We start from the raw sequence: 17,931 nt of genomic DNA on the forward strand, positions 1-17,931 counted from the left end.
ATGTATTATCCACCCTCAACAGGCCAAGAGACTCGCTCTTCTTCACCTTCACCTTCTGCATGCGACACCTGCCTGGCACTTGCCCCCACTCTGTCCAGTGGAAGATCGTGCAGTTACACCTCGTATTAATCCGTATCCGTGCCACATCATCCTCTATCACTCGCGACCGCAACAACGCCCACGCCCACGCCCACGCCCACGCCGAGCCAAAAGCCAACCCCACGGAGCCTTACGTAATACGCCCATTTAAGCCTCATTCATTTCCGGTCCCGGCTTTCACCTATCGCCAGATTTCCCTTCTCTCCCGTCAGGACAGACTGTTGTTGTTCGTTCACGTAAAGCGCCTCTCCCTCAAGTAAACCCTTAATCTTGAATTTCTTTGCTTTCCCTCACGCAAAGCAAAAGGTTTGCTCCTCCTCCTGCCCAACATGCGGATCTCTAAAAGTCTGCTGTTCCTGTCGGCCACGGGAGTGTCTCTCTCGTCGGCATTCTACATCCCCGGTGAGTACCTTTGTTCTGGACTAGAGCAGTCCCCCCCCCTTTCCACAGATCCACAACCATCGTAATCATCATCACTAGACTGCCGTTGGAGACATTGTAATATCACAGGAATCTATGGGCTGACGGGGGTGCTATTGGTGTGTGTGTGTGTGCTCAGGCTGGTCTATCCGCTCATACAAGGACGGCGACGCGATCCCTCTCTCGACAAACAAGCTCACCTCCCCCACTACGCAGCTCCCCTACGCCTACTCCGAGCAGCCATTCGTGTGTCCCGCCAGCAAGGACGGCTTCGGCGCGCGCTTCGGGTCATCGAGAGCCATTGCCCTCAACCTGGGCGAGGTTCTGCGCGGCGATCGCATCCAGATCAGCGATTACGAGCTCACAGTGGGTCAGGATGAGGTGTGCAAGCATCTCTGCGATCGGGAGACCGATAGGGCGGGTGTGGAGAAGGCAAAGGAATTGGTGAGGGGTGGTTATGTGGCCGAATGGTAGGTTGCGCGATCTCTCCCCAGACTTTTTTTTTTTTTTTGTGATCTTACCCCTGGAACCTCGCGCGTTTGGGGCACGCGCTCAGGGATGGTCTGTGGCTTGGATGCACGGAGCTTTCTGGATGGCCAGTGGGCTGCTGGCGTTGGTTTGGTTGGATGTGAGGAGCCCGGGCTGACAGCTGCATGATGATTGTTACAGGATCGTCGATAACCTTCCGGGGGCTACTTCGTTTGTGACGGTCGATAAGACCAAGAAGTACTATGCTGCTGGTTTCAAGCTCGGGTTCTACGAAAACGATGTTTGTTTTATCCTCTCGAGTTCTTTTTCTATTGTATTCGATTTTGATGACTGACATGCAAGCAGAAAGCATTCATCAACAACCATGTTACTCTCGTCATCCGCTGGCGCAAGACCGCCGAAGGCCCCAATCGCAAGGTCATCGTCGCCTTCGAGGTCTACACCAAGTCGATTGCCGGACCGATGGGCAAATGCTCCGAGACTCTTGAGGGACAGAAGCCGCTCGAGCTCTATATCCCACCGGAGACTCCTAGAGAGGACGGAGGTCAAGGTGGAGATGATGGCAAGAGATTGAACATCCCATACACCTACTCTGTCTACTGGAAAGAGGACAACACTATTGAGTGGGCCTCACGCTGGGATCTTTACTTTGTCAACGATGACGAGGCGGCTTCCATTCACTGGCTCGCCATTGTCAACTCGCTTGTCATCGCAATGCTATTGACCGTCGTTGTCGCAATCATTATGCTGCGCACTCTCTCTAGAGATATCCAGAACTACAACGACACCGGTGCTACCGACCCCGAATCTAAGCGGAAAGCAGCAGCTGCCGCCGCCGCCGAGGGCGCAGAGGAAGATGAGTCTCTTGATGATATCACTGGCTGGAAGTTGGTCCACGGAGATGTCTTCAGACCACCTGGGGCCGGAGGACTGTTTGCACCAATTGTTGGCAGCGGAGTTCAATTGCTCGCCATGGCCGTCGCACTCATCGTACTCAGCGCTGTCGGTGTCCTGAACCCCAGCTACCGCGGTGGCTTCATCAGCTTTGGCCTCTTCCTGTTTGTCTTCGCCGGTGTCTTCTCAGGCTACTTCAGCACCCGTGTCTACAAGACCTTCAAGGGCGAGAAGTGGAAGAACAATGCCCTCATGACAGCCCTCCTCTTCCCTGGTTTCCTCTTTGGATCGGTATTCATTCTTAATCTCTTTGTATGGGCACAAGCATCGTCCACCGCTATCCCGTTCGGGACACTAGTGGCGCTGGTCATGATGTGGCTGTGCATCTCGCTCCCACTCGTATTTGTCGGTTCGTTCTTGGGCTTCAAGAGGGCGCCATGGGAACACCCCACTCGTACCACCATGATTGCCAGGCAGATCCCCGCGCAGCCATGGTACCTCCGCACTGGACCCGCGGTGCTCATGGGCGGCTTGATCCCCTTTGCAGTCATCTTCATCGAGCTGCTATTCGTGTTCAAGAGCCTCTGGCAAGACAAGAGCGGGTACTACTACATGTACGGCTTCCTCGCACTCATCGCCGGCATCAACGTCGTGACCGTGATCGAGATCACCATCGTAACTACGTATTTCCAGCTCTGCTCTGAGGTTCGTCCCCCCCCCCCCCCCTTTTCTCTCTCCTTCTTAAACATAACCAACTAACAAATAAAAAAACAGAACTACAACTGGTGGTGGCGCTCATTCCTCGTCGGCGCCGGATCAGCCGTCTGGATCTTCCTCTACAGCGCATGGTACTTCATGACAAAGCTGCACATCGAGGGATTCGTCAGCTCCCTCCTCTTCTTCAGCTACTCGTTCCTGGCCTGCGTCGTGTACGGCCTGCTCCTGGGCACCATCGGCTTCTTGAGCACGTATGCGTTCGTTAGGCGGATTTATGGCGCTATCAAGGCGGACTAGTTTTGGATCTTTGGGCTAGTTGACTAGTTGGTTTGGGGGGTGAGGGGTTTAATATTTTCAATTGTCTATTTTTTATTTTTTATTTTTTTTTCTTTACGCTTTTTTACGCTTTTTTGTGTAGGAACTTGGGTTCTTGGTGGCGCTTTAGAGTCGCCTTCTCAACTGTTTTTTCTTTTCTTTTTTCTTCTTTCCTCTTTTCTTTTCTTATGGTTCTTTTTTGTCAAGTCAACTGTTGTGTATCTATCTATTTCATGCATTTGCATTGATTGGGTGTAAAGAGTGCGTGCGGGTGGGGGTGTTTAGGAAAAATTAAAAATTAAAAAATAAAAACCAAGAAATCTTTTGCCCAAAAAGAATAAAAAAAGACTCCGGAGGCCTCCTTCACCGGCCGCGTGTGTTTGTCGTGTAGAGAGGGTTCGGTCTGAGACGTGGTCAATCTACACTACCAGCTAGTATAGTGGCCATGATTTCTCCATACTGTGGTAAAGACTGGAGGGAGGAGTGATCTCGACAGGCGTTGTGGGTTTAGGTGCGTGGGTGCGTGTGTAAAGATGGATCATGAGGTATCACTCGTTGAAATCTCTCCAACCAACTAGAGCAGCAAGTCGACCCGGGCGCTATCCCACGGTACAGTCGATTCTCGCTATTGCGATAAGGTCGGGACCGGAAAGTGGCACTTTTATAACGAGATTATCAATATAAGAAGTTCAGGGCTAGTTAGGTTTTGTTTGGAACCGAAGAATAAAATTCACGGTTAATTTCACTTCCTTTTGTAGAAATTACTTTTCTTCTCTTCTTCGGGGGACTCTTTCATTTTCTTTTTATTACTAACTTTTTTCTCCACTTCCTTTTCCCTCCCGTTTTCTCCCTTATGTTTTTGTTCTCTTTATACAAGCATACATCCCGTACAAACTTCCACTAAACACCTAAGGATATCGTTCTCTCAAAATATCACCAAGACTCCATAAGCAAAATGTTGGGACCGGCAAGCGTCATCCTAATAAGCTATACAGCACGCTTCCCCCCATTGTGTTGTGGCTCACGAGTGGTGTTCTCGGGGTCCTCTTGTGCCAGGCCGCGTGGCATTTTTCTCCAACCAGCGCACTACATACAAATAACGATTAGATTAGATTAGATTGATCAAGCTGAGCCCCCCCCCCTTCTATAGGATAGGGTTATAACAAAAAACCGGCCACCACAGGCATGCGTTATTCGGATTAGTCTAAGGGATAAAACATCACTCCATCCTCCATTAGCTTCCGTCGCAGGAGACGGTATGGGTTCGAATCCCATGTCGGGCACGAGGGGAGGGAACACTATACCATCGCTCCCCAAATTGCTGCAGTTTTTGCTGCCGGATTTTTTTGTTTATGAGAATCGGGGGGGCCCCGGGGGGGGGGGGGGTGTTTGGTTCATGTTTTTTGACTCGGCTGCGGGGGGGCCATGAGGAGGTGTGTGTGGATCATTGACTATCACTCGGTCTCGATATCACATCGCCATCCCCACCACCAGCCCAAAGCGCCGACAATGGATCACCTCGAGTATACTTTGACTTTCAGAACCAAGCTCAAGATGGCAGACAATGCCAAATGTCTACCTAGATACATGTAGGTAGGCCTAGATTCCAGCAACAAAGAGAACAAAGCCGACTAGCAGTACACACAACAAAGAGACCAGGCCTAGGCCGCGCCACCAATCCGGCAGCTACAAAGGATAAATTTATAAAACAGGTATCGAGCTATGCTAAAGAAGAGAACTATATAACTAATGCTGCTGCTGCCGCAGTTATTTTTCGCCCACCCGCCAACACTCCTCCAGGCCTCGGCTCGGGGGAGAGACAATCAACAGGGAGCCTGCGGGTAGCGATACTCGCGGTGTATATATGTTCTCTTCGGACAATAGGTGCGGGTCCTGTTGAAAAAAAAAACTGTGGAACGGCACTCGAGCTCCCTCAAGCTCGAAGTCTTCCAAAGGAAATGAAAAAAGAAAAAAGAAAAAAAGAGAGAAAAAACCTTCCAGAGTACTCTCACCACCTACCGCCCATCCACTTCAATCCTCGCTCCCATCTACTTTCCCCCGACTTCATCACCAAAGGCCCATGATCCCCTCGGTCATCCCTACCCCCAGTCCCCGCATCTGTAACCCCCTACCCTCACCACCACATCCCACACCCCAAGCCGCGACCAGTGGTGGCCAGCTAGTGTTGAGTATACTCGGTGCAGTGCTGTGGAAAAAGCAAGGTGTGGCTCTTTGTCTACGATGTGATCACGGTGTAGCCACACTGCACTAAGCCCCACCGAATGTGCGGAATGTATTCACCGCTGCTGGTCGTCCACTGATGCGGCTGGGAGCGTGGACTGTCTTGAGGGTGGAGGGTTGTGGATGCGGGGGGTGTTGGAGAGAGGAACGGTTATTATAAATAGCGAGGCCAATAGGTTTCTTGTCTCATGCTGGATTGTTTTGGAGGAGGCTTCTGGGCGGTGGGGAGGAGTGAGATATCTAGACCATAATGTAATATACTCTGTTTAACGCACATGTACATCCTCCTATTTGATAGTAGGTACATGTAATCAGCAGAAGCCAATGTAAAAAAAGTAAAAGCCACTGCAGCTTCATGATGTGAAGACCGATTGTTCTTTAGGAAGTCGTGTATATGAGTCTTTTGTCCCTGTTATAATTCACTTATTAACACTCCGATCACTCGCCTAGTATTACACACGAGGAGCAGCAATAACCCACGAAGCCACTTACCTCATGGACCATGCTATGATAACAACTATAGTCCATAGTTTGGTCCCTCTAAGACCGAGCCGGGTTTGAACTGAGATGTATCTCCGGTGATAACTATTACGCTTTCGACAGCCGCAGTGCCTAAAGCCCTACAGGGTGTCTATATTTAGAGCGACAACTACGCAATATGTTTTTTGTTATTGCATGAGAGTAGTGGTACACTGGTGGTGAGGTAATGCGGGAAGGGACGAAACCGGGTGCATGGAGTGGTGTTGAGCACCCGGGTAGGCGACGTTTCTTATACTACATGTAGTGCGAGGCCACCCAAACTGATGCATTTGCTTATAGTGACTTATTTGGTGGCTCTGGCCCCAACCTCTACCATATTTTGAACCATACATGTAATTGCTGGGGCCAAAAAACTACAATGCCACGGACTTTTATGACATATATCGAGGATACCATGGCAACCATAAATGTCAACAAAGACCTAGATTTTATGGCCAAAACTGTGAACTAAAAAGAAGAGGAAAAGAAGTTCAGCTTTGGGGTGTTCTTTCTCTAATTTTCTGCTATTTTTTCGCTCCACATTTGGGGGCAGTACTCAAAGAGGAAGACATATTGGCTGTTGTTGGTGCATCCCCAATAAACCAGCTAAAAATCACGGAGTGTTTCCAAATAATCTTGACTAATGTAAATCAATAAATCTGAAGCTGTTTTATGTTTTATTGATTGATGACTAATAACTTTGGTTAACCCAGACTAGTGATGTTACACGGTTCACCGTAGAGTCTACGGTGTTGTTTTCATCACTTATAGAACACCGTAAGCTCTACGGTCTTATTTTTATTGTTTACACCAAACTGCAGACCGTAGTGGCTATGGTCTACAGTTTAATACTTGTACTATATGGAAGACTATAGGCTCTACAGTGTTATTTTTATCACTGTAGGCTCTAGTGTTAAATTAGTTGGAGTTAGTTGGTTAGGATGAGTTAGGGTTCAGGTTTTATTGCACACACTGGTTGCCATGCATGGCATTCTAGATATATTTGACAAAAGGCCGTGGCATTGTGGTCTTTTACCGAAAAATTAATGGCCTACATCGAAGCAACACCAGATACGTAGCCACGTCCGATTCATATCTTCCGCTTTCCTCGGAGCTGATCTATACCATCCCTAAATATCCGTGGGTAGCTTGTTAGGAGAGGGAAACAGAACCCGAACACTCTCGTACTCTCCCAGACTTTCCGTCGCAGCTTCTACAATCCTTAATTGGCAGTATAGCCTCATTGGTGGTACTTGACTCCTTCCATCTATAACCTTTACTAACCTTTCCCCCCCAAAACGGGTACGTGCTTAACTTCTAGCCGCTGTTTTTTGCAGAAGGTCTCCGTCCTCACGAATGATAACTTTAGCTCATCACATTAATTGCCATGAGCGCAGTGAAAGGTTATAGCAAGAGCTACTTTTTATATTACTCTCATTGGCAGCTACATGGACTCATGTGTACCAACAACCCTAACATATCAATATTCCGAATATTATAAGGCTGCATAGCTTCTCCTTGCGAGCGAAGAGAAATCTACTGATCTAGTATCGCGCCAGCGATGCGAGTTTTCGATTGCGAGCTATATACATACACTACATGTAGTAACCGGCAGTCCTTTGCCCTTAATAGAGCAGGAGTTAAAAATCACCGACAAGTTTACCGTTGCGAAACCTTCCTACCAGGCATTAACCATTCCGTTAACGAAAATCTCCCCAAAAAATCCATCTTCTGCATTTTCATAACACTTGACAAGACGTGTCACGCCACCCCCCCAAAACCACCCCACAATCCAACAATAATTATAAGCTCAGGCTTCTCCACGTCTACATATATCTACCCCTATCTCCCCCCGATATATATCCCCACCCTCCCCAATCCCCACCTCCCATCAATTATCCCAATTTCTACAATGGCATGATGCCTCATGACAGTCAGCGCTCAAGTTTCGTCTCCTAGCTAAGCTAAGCGACATGGCACGAACCACCCACCCAGGGCAACACCCAATATCGGTTAACTACCATTCCCTCCTTCCCCCGCGCAGACAGGCACAAGGATCTGCGAGCTGGCCTAGCTGGGCGCCTATTATAATGTATGGTATACCATATGTATATGTGTACAGCCGCATTCATATCATTGCCTGAACCAATCACAGCTGCACTGCGGCGCGGGAGAGAAAAATAATAAGTTAGTCTGACGATTATTATAATAGTGGGACGATTTTTTGCTTCCTATGGCATGGTATCGGAAGATCCAAACCTTCGGGTTTTTTGTTGTGCTGGCTGCGCTGGCTGGGCCAGATCACTTATAAACAACGTGCGGGTTCCGTCCGTCTAGATAACCGTTTTGTCTTGTTGAGCTTCAAGTACAAATTTTCGATTTTTTCTTTCGATTTTTTTTTTTTGGTTCTTTTTAAACAACTTTTTTTTTTTTTTCTTTCTTTGGTTTTATCAAAAGAATGGCGTATATAAATAGGTGGAAACACGTTTGGCTTCTCCGGTCCCTGTTCGTTTTCGAATTCCTCCTCCTCACGGCCCTCCTCGGCCTCATTGGCTACGCAAACCCCGACACCTTCACCACAAAGCTCCGGCTCGACGGGGCCCTCAATGGCTTCAACTCTAGCCCTGCTATCTCCACTGGGGCATCAACACCCTACGTCTGGACCACCACGTAACTATCCCTACACCCCCCTCGACCCTACTCCCTCGGTCGAACATATATTGACAAACATAATCGAATATATCCAGATTAACGAAATACAACCTCTCGCTCTCGGTCGCATCGTTCCTTCTATTTGTGGTGCAGGGTGCATTATATATCCTAGAGTTCTATGTCCCGGTAGTAGCGGTGGTGCTAAAGGCCGCATTGATGGGGGCATGGGGGTTCTCAGTGCATTCGCAGTCGGGGAGCGATTACACAGATGCGAAGCACCCGTCGCCGAGTCCGTGGTATCTGAGGAAGAGCTGCGATGTGGTGTACTATCAGAGTAACAAGAATTACTGCCACGAGGCCAAGGCGACGTTTGGGATCTCTGTGATGTTGCTGTGAGTTTTTCATTCCATCTGGATAGGTAGAGGAGAAGGAGGGCTAATTTGTGATTATATAGTGCATGTTATGGGGCGCTCATTGTGTTGGCGGTGGTGTCTTTGTTGGCGAAGAGGCCGCCGGGGATGGAGAAGAAGAAGGGGCAGGATGTGGAGGATGGAAATGGGTCGGATAATGATTCTTTGGAGTTGGATGGGGGAGCTCGGTGGTGATCATGGTGGTGTGGTTTTTGATAATGATATGGGTGGCCGTTCTTTTTTGGTTTATTTTTTTTTGGTGATGGTGTTTTGGTGTCCTTTTTTTTTTTTTTTTTTGCTGTATATACTGAACTACGACCTCTAATTTCCTTATGAATATAATCAAGATGGCTATGTGCTATAATTTGCAAAGAGTGGTGGCTATAGCTTGGACCTAATGAGAGCCCGTGCTGAGTGCACGGGTGTTGCGTGATTAGAGGTGTACGCTAAATTTAAGATCGAGCGAATATGGATTGCGTGAGAACGGGGCCGGACGGCATGCGCATTGACCAGGCGCTGGCACTTGCGGATTCCTACATGTACTTGTGTAAGTAATCCACCAAAAGATTTATTTAGAAGTTAAGCACGTACCCGTTTTGGGCGGTAAAAAGTTAGTAAAGGTTATAAATGAAAGGAGTCAAGTCCCCCCACCAATAAGGCCTTGCACGATTCCTACATATTACACTGCCCCTCCGAGTCATTTTTCATGATCACTAAATACCATGCTACGGAAGTCCGTTGCTCTTCTATTAAATTTTATAGTAAAAACCGTCCGCACAGCCAAATCTTGATTCTGAAGAACTACGCAACCGATTATTATTAATTCGTGGCAAGTCATTACGGCTGGCCGGTGGTTGCTGTTAATTGTTAACGTTTCGATGTTGTGCAGTTTAGATGTGGTTCCAATTAACTATCTGTACTTTTGTCTTAGGGCAATTCTGTTCTCTAAGCCGGAAGCCATCCGGTGGATATTCTTTCGAATGTGGTCTGAGGTTCCCCCACGGGGTGTCTACAGATCCACTTATCTGGCATACTCATCTGGCAGTTTGCTTACAATTCTCATACATACTTGAGTTCAGATGGCCAAAACGACACAACATCTTCTAAAAATTCCAAAAAAATTGGCATTTCACTATTAGCAACTGGAGTTATAGGTCACATGGCCTTATTCTTTCTCCACTGTCGAGTGTTGGGGGGGGGGGGGGGGTGGGGTGGGGAGGTGGCGTGATCTTATTTTACAGAATTTGTTTATCTTCAAAACTTCATTCAGGTTTGAACACCTTCAGAACATCCACGGGATAGCTTCCACTAATCCATCATCACACAACCCCATGTGTACCTGTGGCTTTTGTGACACTTAAAATGTCCACTATTTATCTTATCTCCATTACCCATTCGGGGTCGTACTTGGCTCAACTTGGCGGCCCTACTGCCTACGTACCGCAGCTGTGAAAGCTTGAGCGAGCAAAGAAGCATGGGAAGATAGTCCAGAGTAATAACTAAAACTGATGATGAGAGCGTCAGGTAGGTTTACACCAGCCGAGAGATCGAGTGTGAAGGCTGATGATGAAGAGATAGGTTTAGTTTTAGCAAAGGGTTTAGTATTTTTGACACGGCCGTATTGGTGTTAGTTTTTCACGACTTTGTGTACTTAGGTTGGCTAATAGGCGACCAAATCTACCCCGAATCTATGCTGTTATATGAAGCCATTTTCTAGATCCCGTCTAGTACACGTACATGTAGTTACAAGTGTAAGTCGTAAAAGTGTGCTGCACTTCCGGAGCTGTACCCAAATGCGACTAGCTGCGACTGTCTAAACCCCCACGCTCCGTTCGCGCGAGTGAGATTCCATGATCGCCTGAAACCCTTCCCACTAGTTGGTTCCACGATCTACGCCAAGCAGAGTAGCACAGATCTCGGCCCTCGCCTGCAGCGGAAACGGCCGATCGATCATTGCTTGCCTAGACCTGCAGCCGCAAACCACCAAGCCTTGCAGAACCTCAAACCTCTGATCTCAAGCCTTCAACCTCAAACCTCCGATCTCAAGCCTTCAACCTCAAACCTCCGATCTACACAAGACCTCAAACATCTGCACACACCTCGGCACGCCTCCTCCGCCACCCAAAGATGTCCGTCTCCTTCCGCGACGCATACACCACCCACGGCGTCGACAACTACTACACCCTCGTCGCAAACACCTACAAAAACCCCCACGAACCCGGCGTCCAAAAAGCCCTCCGCCAAATCCTCGAATCAATAGTCCCAGGCAAGCCTTCCCCTCCTCCCCTCCTGCCCCTCCCGCCCCCTACCCCACCCCGCTCCACCCGCCCTTCCAGCACTAACACAACCACCCACCACCCACAGTCGACCCCCCCAAGCCGTACTACCGCCTCCTCGACCTCGCGGCAGGCTCCGGCGAAGCCACCCTCACCGCCGCGCACTGGTTCTCCCTGCGGCGCCCCTCCTACCGCCTCCTCACCTCCGCACACGACCCGTTCACGGCCTCGCTCTACACGACGCGCACCGGCGGGCGGCCCTGCGGGACACAGTCATTCCGCGACATCCAGACCGGCGGGCTGGCGGTGTCGCCCGGGCGGAGCAGCAGCAAGAACGATGTTGTCGTGTGCTCGTTTGCGCTGCATCTGTGTCCGGTGAGCGAGGTGTGGGGGCTGCTGTACACGCTGAGCTGCGAGTGCCGGTGGCTGGTGGTGCTGGCGCCGCATAAGCGGCCCGAGGTGGGGACTGAGCATGGGTGGGAGAGGGTGGGGAAGGAGGTGTGTGTGGAGCGGGTGAGGGGGAGGTTGTTTCGGAGTTTGAATTTTGAGGATGTGGAGGAGGTGGAGGTGGAGGAGGGGAAGGAGGAGAAGGCGGGGGTGGAAGAGGAACGGGCAGAGAAGGAAGAGGTAAAGAAGGAAGACGCAGCCGTAGTAAAGGACGAAGACAAGCAAGAGGTAAAAGAAAAGGACATAGAAGCAGCAACTAACGAACCCCAAGATAAAAAAGAGGAAGTGGTCGAAAAAACAGAAAATTAACAAACCAGTTAAAAAAAAAAAAAAAAAACAGGAAATGATCATAATGCAACTATTAACCAATTAGCGGGTATTCAGCCAAGACGAGCAGTGTAAATGTTTGATATCTCTCTAGCTAGCAAGAGTTCTCCCCGTTTCTGCCATTCTCTAGCTAACTCTACGTACCAAATCCCCTCCTTCGCTTTTACCTATCGTTATGACCTCTACAATATATATCATAGCATAGCTGTAGAAACTTTAGACCACGAATCTCCCCTTCCCAGGTAAAAGAGAAGGACTACTACTGCGTATTATGTATTGTGGGGTGACAAAAGTTCTCGTGATTTTGGCGTAGTAACCAGCAGGAATTACCTACAAGGCTAATCCTCAAAGTCGGCAATCGGGATTCATACTTAGGAGATATGTTCTATCAATCTTCAGCTCTCTGATCATATTAATATCTTCTTTATATCTTTTGTGGTCGTGGAGTTATAGTCGTTTCATGACCCATCCTTATACAAAATCACGAGAACTTTTGTCACCCAACTATATACACGCACCCAAAAGATTGGGAGGGGGCTCAATACCGTATATACGAGGCTGGGACTCTTTGCCTAGTATAACTGCGTACTGAGCGCACCTGCCTAGCTCTCCGTCCTGGGCAACGGTTTTATGACAAGCCCTATGGTGCCAATCGTACTAAACCTACCCTATTTCCTCTCCAAACTTGACTCTCGTGCTAAAGTTATCTCAACACACAAATAAAAAAGTCGAAATTCTAAAACAGTAAATCTGTAGGTCGATCTGTAGGTATCACAAGAACCACATATGGACTCTTCTGATTTTTCTCTCTTTTTACTTTTTGAAGGTGTAGATACGTACATTTACGGTTCGTAGGTGCTCCTGACCTGTTGACCGCTGCCAAAACCACATCAATAACCTTAGTTTGAGCTCATAATCCTTGAAAAAGCAATTTATTGATATTGGTAAATATCTGAAACCAAATCATGGTGCGAATAAATCATCTCTCTGTCTGAGCCCTTGACCGCCAGGGGAGGTTTAGCCTGACCGCCTCCATAGATCTCGAGAGGCCCTTACTGCTCTCCGTCAACAGGAAGAACGTAAAATTGAAGAGGGGTCGACCCGGTATTGACAGACAGACCCGCGGCAATTCATATAGATAGTTAATCCACCCGGCCACTTAGCTTTTAATGCCCGGTGTATGTCCCTTAAAGGGCTGACAGGTTTTGGCGACAGGTGCTGCGGCCTGCCAGCTGGCGTGCACAATTCAGAAATTGTTGAGGAGGCGCCAGAAATTGTCTGTGATAGCTATACGGCACTCAGTGAGCCTACCAGCTGTAACTTTCGGGTTGTCGTTATCTTCAAATTTTATGCCTGTGGGTTAGCTATAAGGACACTGGACCCGCGGGGATCCGGAGAAGATCAACCGTCCGGCAAAGGCGGAGAGGTGCCGTACCATCACAAAAACCCGCGGCCCTGCGAGCTCCCCCATCCATCACACCCACGCAACCAATGCTTCTGAGGCCAACAGCAGATCCGGACCCTTCCATCTAAGATAGCGCTTGTAACATAGACCTATCGGCGGCCATGATTTCCGCCATAAGACCAGGCAACTTTCCAGCGCTCGGGTAAAGACCCGAAATGAAACCCGCGGGCTCCTGTAGTGGTATGTACAGTCGCAACTCGATATGCCGGATTGCCAATATTCGAAGGATTTCATACGGGATAGCAAAAAATCCGGGATAGCAAATTAATTTTGCAGTAAAAAAAACCAAAACCCCAGAGGATTTCGTACGGGATAGCAAGGGATCCGGCGTATTGAGATCCAGCATATCAAGTTGCGACTGTAGATTAGATCGCAGCCGGGGCACCTGCATGTAATTATAACGTAGACACCTCCTCCATCTGTAGAAGCTTCCCAGCTACGCGTCCCAGCGCCTATTGTGGAAAACCAGTCTTAAGCTCTTTGCATACACGTAGCAAAATTCCCCCCGTCAGCGGGCCGTTCCGTCTCCAAAAAAGAAAAGAAAAAACTTTAATTATGCAATAACTTCCACCCGTCAGTAAGCCTCACCCAGCTGACCACCATACGCATCTATCTCCTCAACCTCATCTCTCCACTAACGAGACTCCTCCGCCTGCAATCAAAGACCACCAACTCCCATCTCCAATCCAATCCCAGCCATGACGCCCCCAATCAAAGCATCCCGACTCACAACTCAGGGTCAGGGTTATGTTCATGCTCGAGTGATCTCTCATGACTAACTCTCCCTCCGACCATTTCACCCGGCCACGAAAAGGCGTGCCCTGATGACGAGACGAACCGTCATGGCGATCCCACATCCTCTTGGCGTGAAGCGTTCGTTCTCGAGATCTTACGGCTCTTGATATATCACAGTTGATACTTGTCCCGGGTTACATCACTCGCTCCCGCCCGCCCGCCCGCCAGTCAGCCAGCCAGACCAGACTGACGGGAATGTCTTTCTTTCTTTTTTCTCTTCCGTGCGGACTGACTGATTCGTGTCTTATCTCGGGAGATGAGTTGTGACTACGAGGTCGAGTGCCTAAAAGTAACTATTGGATCTGACCAGACTGGGCCAGACATGAGACCGGACCGGCTACGCCTAGCTTACTTGCAAATAGGGCTTGTTTCAACAATCATATTCGTTTGAGTATCATTGGCCTTTAGGTGTTTACTAGATAAACGGGACCATCATTGATCGATCGGTTGAGAACCAGCAGCCCGAGGAACGACTTCCATCCATCCATGCCAGGCCAGTCCTGGAACTGGAAACTGGAATTGTACCCGCCGGTTCTTCCGACCAAGACAAAAAACTTAAACGCCGAAGATTGATTATGTGGTTATCTTTGTTTTTGTACCACGGAGATATCGTACCGTATGGGAGGCAAGAAAAGAAAATCCCTTCGTCGCAATCCGTTCCCCTATCATATCAGGCCATACAGCTACCAGCACCGCCAGCATCTCCCAATAGATACGGAATCCTCCAAAACCGGGTATCACTCATCTCGGCAATAAGCTCAAGGCCGACGCATCCCGGGCACCCCAAAAGCTCTCACAAATCGCCCCAGAGGTATATACGGCACCATACATGTATCAATGAATGCCATCCCAAAGCCAGGCCGCGTAATGAACATTACCATCATTTCCTCTAATCACATTGCCCGGGAAAGGCGGCAGGTCTTATTTTCTTATTTCAACCTACACGCATTCTATGACTACAAGCAACACCCAGCAGATATGGGTGTAAGAGGTAGGCTCGTAGAGAGGGTAGGTAGGTAGTGGCACCGCGCCGGCCTATGTAAGCTCCAACCATCTACTCTGCCTACCCCACAACCTACAGTTAGCGGTGTGCCGGGGGGTCGGGTTCTCTTTGATATGCGCGCCCTCTCGTTCAGGATGCCCCCAAGGGTGCTGAGGTGCATGTGTCTTTCGTGGCACTGCTGCGGAAAGGAGCAGACACCAAGCCTGGGCTGCTGCGGAAAGGAGCAGACACCAAGCCTGGGCTGCTGCGGAGGGCGTGGAGGACCGCAACCGCCGGACATTGCCCAAGAAACGGCGGAGATGGTGGAGGACATGTGTCAAAAACAGCTGGCATCGAACCATATTCATCTAGCCATACACAACCACCACCACGTGTAGAGCTTGCGCACCAACACCCTCCAAACCAAATAACGCGGACCCGGAGTCAAGGAGAGCCGGAGCAGAGCTAGACGAGGGAATAGATATGTAGCTCTTTGCAGATATTGGCCGTATCTCGCTCACTTCCAAAGAAGAGAATAAGCTTCGTAAGCAGATCCTAGAAAAAATATTCCCCACCAGCAACCTACTCTAGAATACCCTCTAAAGTAGGGTATTTATTTAGTTCGAGTGATTACTGATGCAGGCGGTCCGTGGGGTGTCGGATCGAATTCAAATTAATTAGGATAGGGAAACGGCATTCTCCACTGCGGACGAACGCAAATAACGGCTATTCTGCAACGGAATTCGAATCTTGGGAAGATCATAGGTAGGTTGAGACGTATCTAGGGTAGCAAACAGCCTGCTGCTGCTACATCTGCGCTGCTTCTTCTAAAATAGTAATCAAGCTAGCTGGCGACCAGCAGTACCAGCAGCGAACCGCTTCCACAACCTCAACTCCCACCGCCGGGATGGTCATTGGTTGTTACTGTTTGTTAAGCAACACAGGTGTGTCTTCCAGTAGGATGGAGTAAATAACTTACTACGCTTGGTAGATTTTCCGCAAATCCTTCCCATTCCGCCGTCGTGTGAGGTGGAGGTGGATCCTGGAAACGTCTCTCCTCTCAGGCAATTAAAGTATACCGCACCCAAACAAACAGAATAGATTAAAGCAAACGAAAAACCCGATATGAATGTTTGGGATATAGAGTTTTCGGAAGCTTAATAGTGCCTCTTTCTTTTCTTCCATTTGCATCTTACGAAGCCAGGTTATTTTGGTTGCGGGGTTAAATAGTGGGATCGTTTCAAGCGCACGCAACCGCATATGAACGATCGCTCACGGTTTCGCTCAACTGAGCGAGAGCTGACTAGCTAGGTTGTAGTTCGTTTACTCCACTTAATCCAAGTATCGAACCTCATCTCAGTCAAATGTCATGAAGGTCAGTCATCACCATGCAACGGCGCTCCCCGCCCACCCCCGAGAATTTCCCGAAGGTCCGGGTCGGGTCTTTTTTCAATTCCAATCTTTTGACCTGCCTGACATTGCTGATCGGATTTTTTTTCACAGCCTGCCCGCTTAGAAACAGCGTAGGCACTTTAATGGACACATGGTTTATGTCTTTTTTTTCTCGCCACTTGGAAAACACATACAGGGTGACACAGAGCGTGATGGAGTGATTTTGTCCCCCCGCGCTTGTTTTCTAGAATTGTTCTTTTTCCGCCCGGCCCGCTCGAGGTTTGAAAACCATGGATTTCCCCCGTCATGCCTGCCTGCCTGCTTACTGCAAGATTTGGGACGGGGGGCCTGTTTTGTAGCTTTGAATCTCGACGAACAGTCTGTTGCGGTGGATTAAATAATCCGGTTTAAGAGACAGAACATGAAGACATTCCTTGTAGATATTTTCCTTGTGTCTCCTGAGTATTACTTTATCAGCGCCGGTACTGTCATACGTGGATGACACATCCAAGTACCTTGCACTTTACCGACTCTACCCATCCCGATCGCGGATGATACCTCCGGAGGAGATTATGAACACTAGTTTAAGGATGAAGCTAGGAGAGTGTTTCTCGTTTTTTTTATTTTTATTTTATTATCACATTCCCGCTGTTTTGGTAGGGTTTGTTTCAACACCCGGCCCTTTCTTTCTCGGCCGTGAGCGAGATGAGATCTTTTTCATTTATTATGTATTTTTATCAAGAGAGGAGGGAGGTTGGTTTCTTCTGCATTGCAGCCAGTGCTTGCTTCCGTGTCCGCCTTGGAGTAGTAATTGTCTTTGTTCGACACTGCAGCAGCAGGATGCAGCAGCACCACCGAGGACTTTTTTTCGTCCCTTCACTTCCATTCGAGGCATTGCTTTCCTTTTGGGGTTGCAGGGAAAGTCCTAATCTCAAATAGCATCCATTTTCCACTTTCGATCTCGTGCAAGGGAAGAGACGTAACATAAAAATAAATAAATAAAATAAAATAAATCAACCGGCGGAACCCTCAACGGGAGGGTACATATATGCCTATGCCGTGATGGCAGAGTTATGTAAAGTAGGTATTCTACCTCTATGTAGTGGGAGCGACTTTCGCCCGATGTTGGAGTCGCCTAGCTCTGTAACGACAACCACGATACGATGGACACTGCGCGGTGGATCTAGCAGCCAGCGAAGTAATGGTAGGGGTGGTGCACGGATATCGATGTGTTCCTGTCACTTGAGTTCGCGCGCTGGACGCGTGCAACGATGATCCTGGTTTCGTGAAGGTTGCGGATCGAAGTTTAATCATGGCACGGTGTGTGGAGAGAAGAGCAGATGGAAAGCCCTGGAATCCCGCTCTGATTTGTCCTGTTTCTGGGGGTGGATGTATTGGGTACTTTAACAATAGAGTGGATTGGGACGTATGTCTAAGAGTGATTTCCTCTGTATCTGGGATAGGTATTCCGTCTGATACAATAGTGAACCT

At 48.7% G+C, this 17,931-nt stretch overlaps 2 protein-coding genes across 2 annotated transcripts; both read left to right on the forward strand.

Moving 5' to 3' along the window:
- Positions 1-428: 428 nt before the first annotated feature.
- Positions 429-2,916, forward strand: LAJ45_04961 (uncharacterized protein; the record flags this gene model as incomplete). The annotated part of the gene is made up of 5 exons (XM_046114536.1): positions 429-501; positions 659-989; positions 1,189-1,288; positions 1,354-2,607; positions 2,677-2,916. The coding sequence occupies 5 exons, from the start codon at positions 429-431 to the stop codon at positions 2,914-2,916; spliced, it is 1,998 nt and encodes a 665-aa protein (XP_045972085.1).
- Positions 2,917-8,152: 5,236 nt separating this feature from the next.
- On the forward strand, positions 8,153-8,951 carry LAJ45_04962 (uncharacterized protein; the record flags this gene model as incomplete). Its single annotated transcript, XM_046114537.1, has 3 exons — positions 8,153-8,364; positions 8,442-8,738; positions 8,801-8,951. The coding sequence occupies 3 exons, from the start codon at positions 8,153-8,155 to the stop codon at positions 8,949-8,951; spliced, it is 660 nt and encodes a 219-aa protein (XP_045972086.1).
- Positions 8,952-17,931: the final 8,980 nt, after the last annotated feature.

This window comes from Morchella importuna (assembly GCF_003444635.1).
Source record: "Morchella importuna strain M04M26 chromosome Unknown Morimp01GS013, whole genome shotgun sequence".
NCBI lineage: Eukaryota > Fungi > Ascomycota > Pezizomycetes > Pezizales > Morchellaceae > Morchella > Morchella importuna.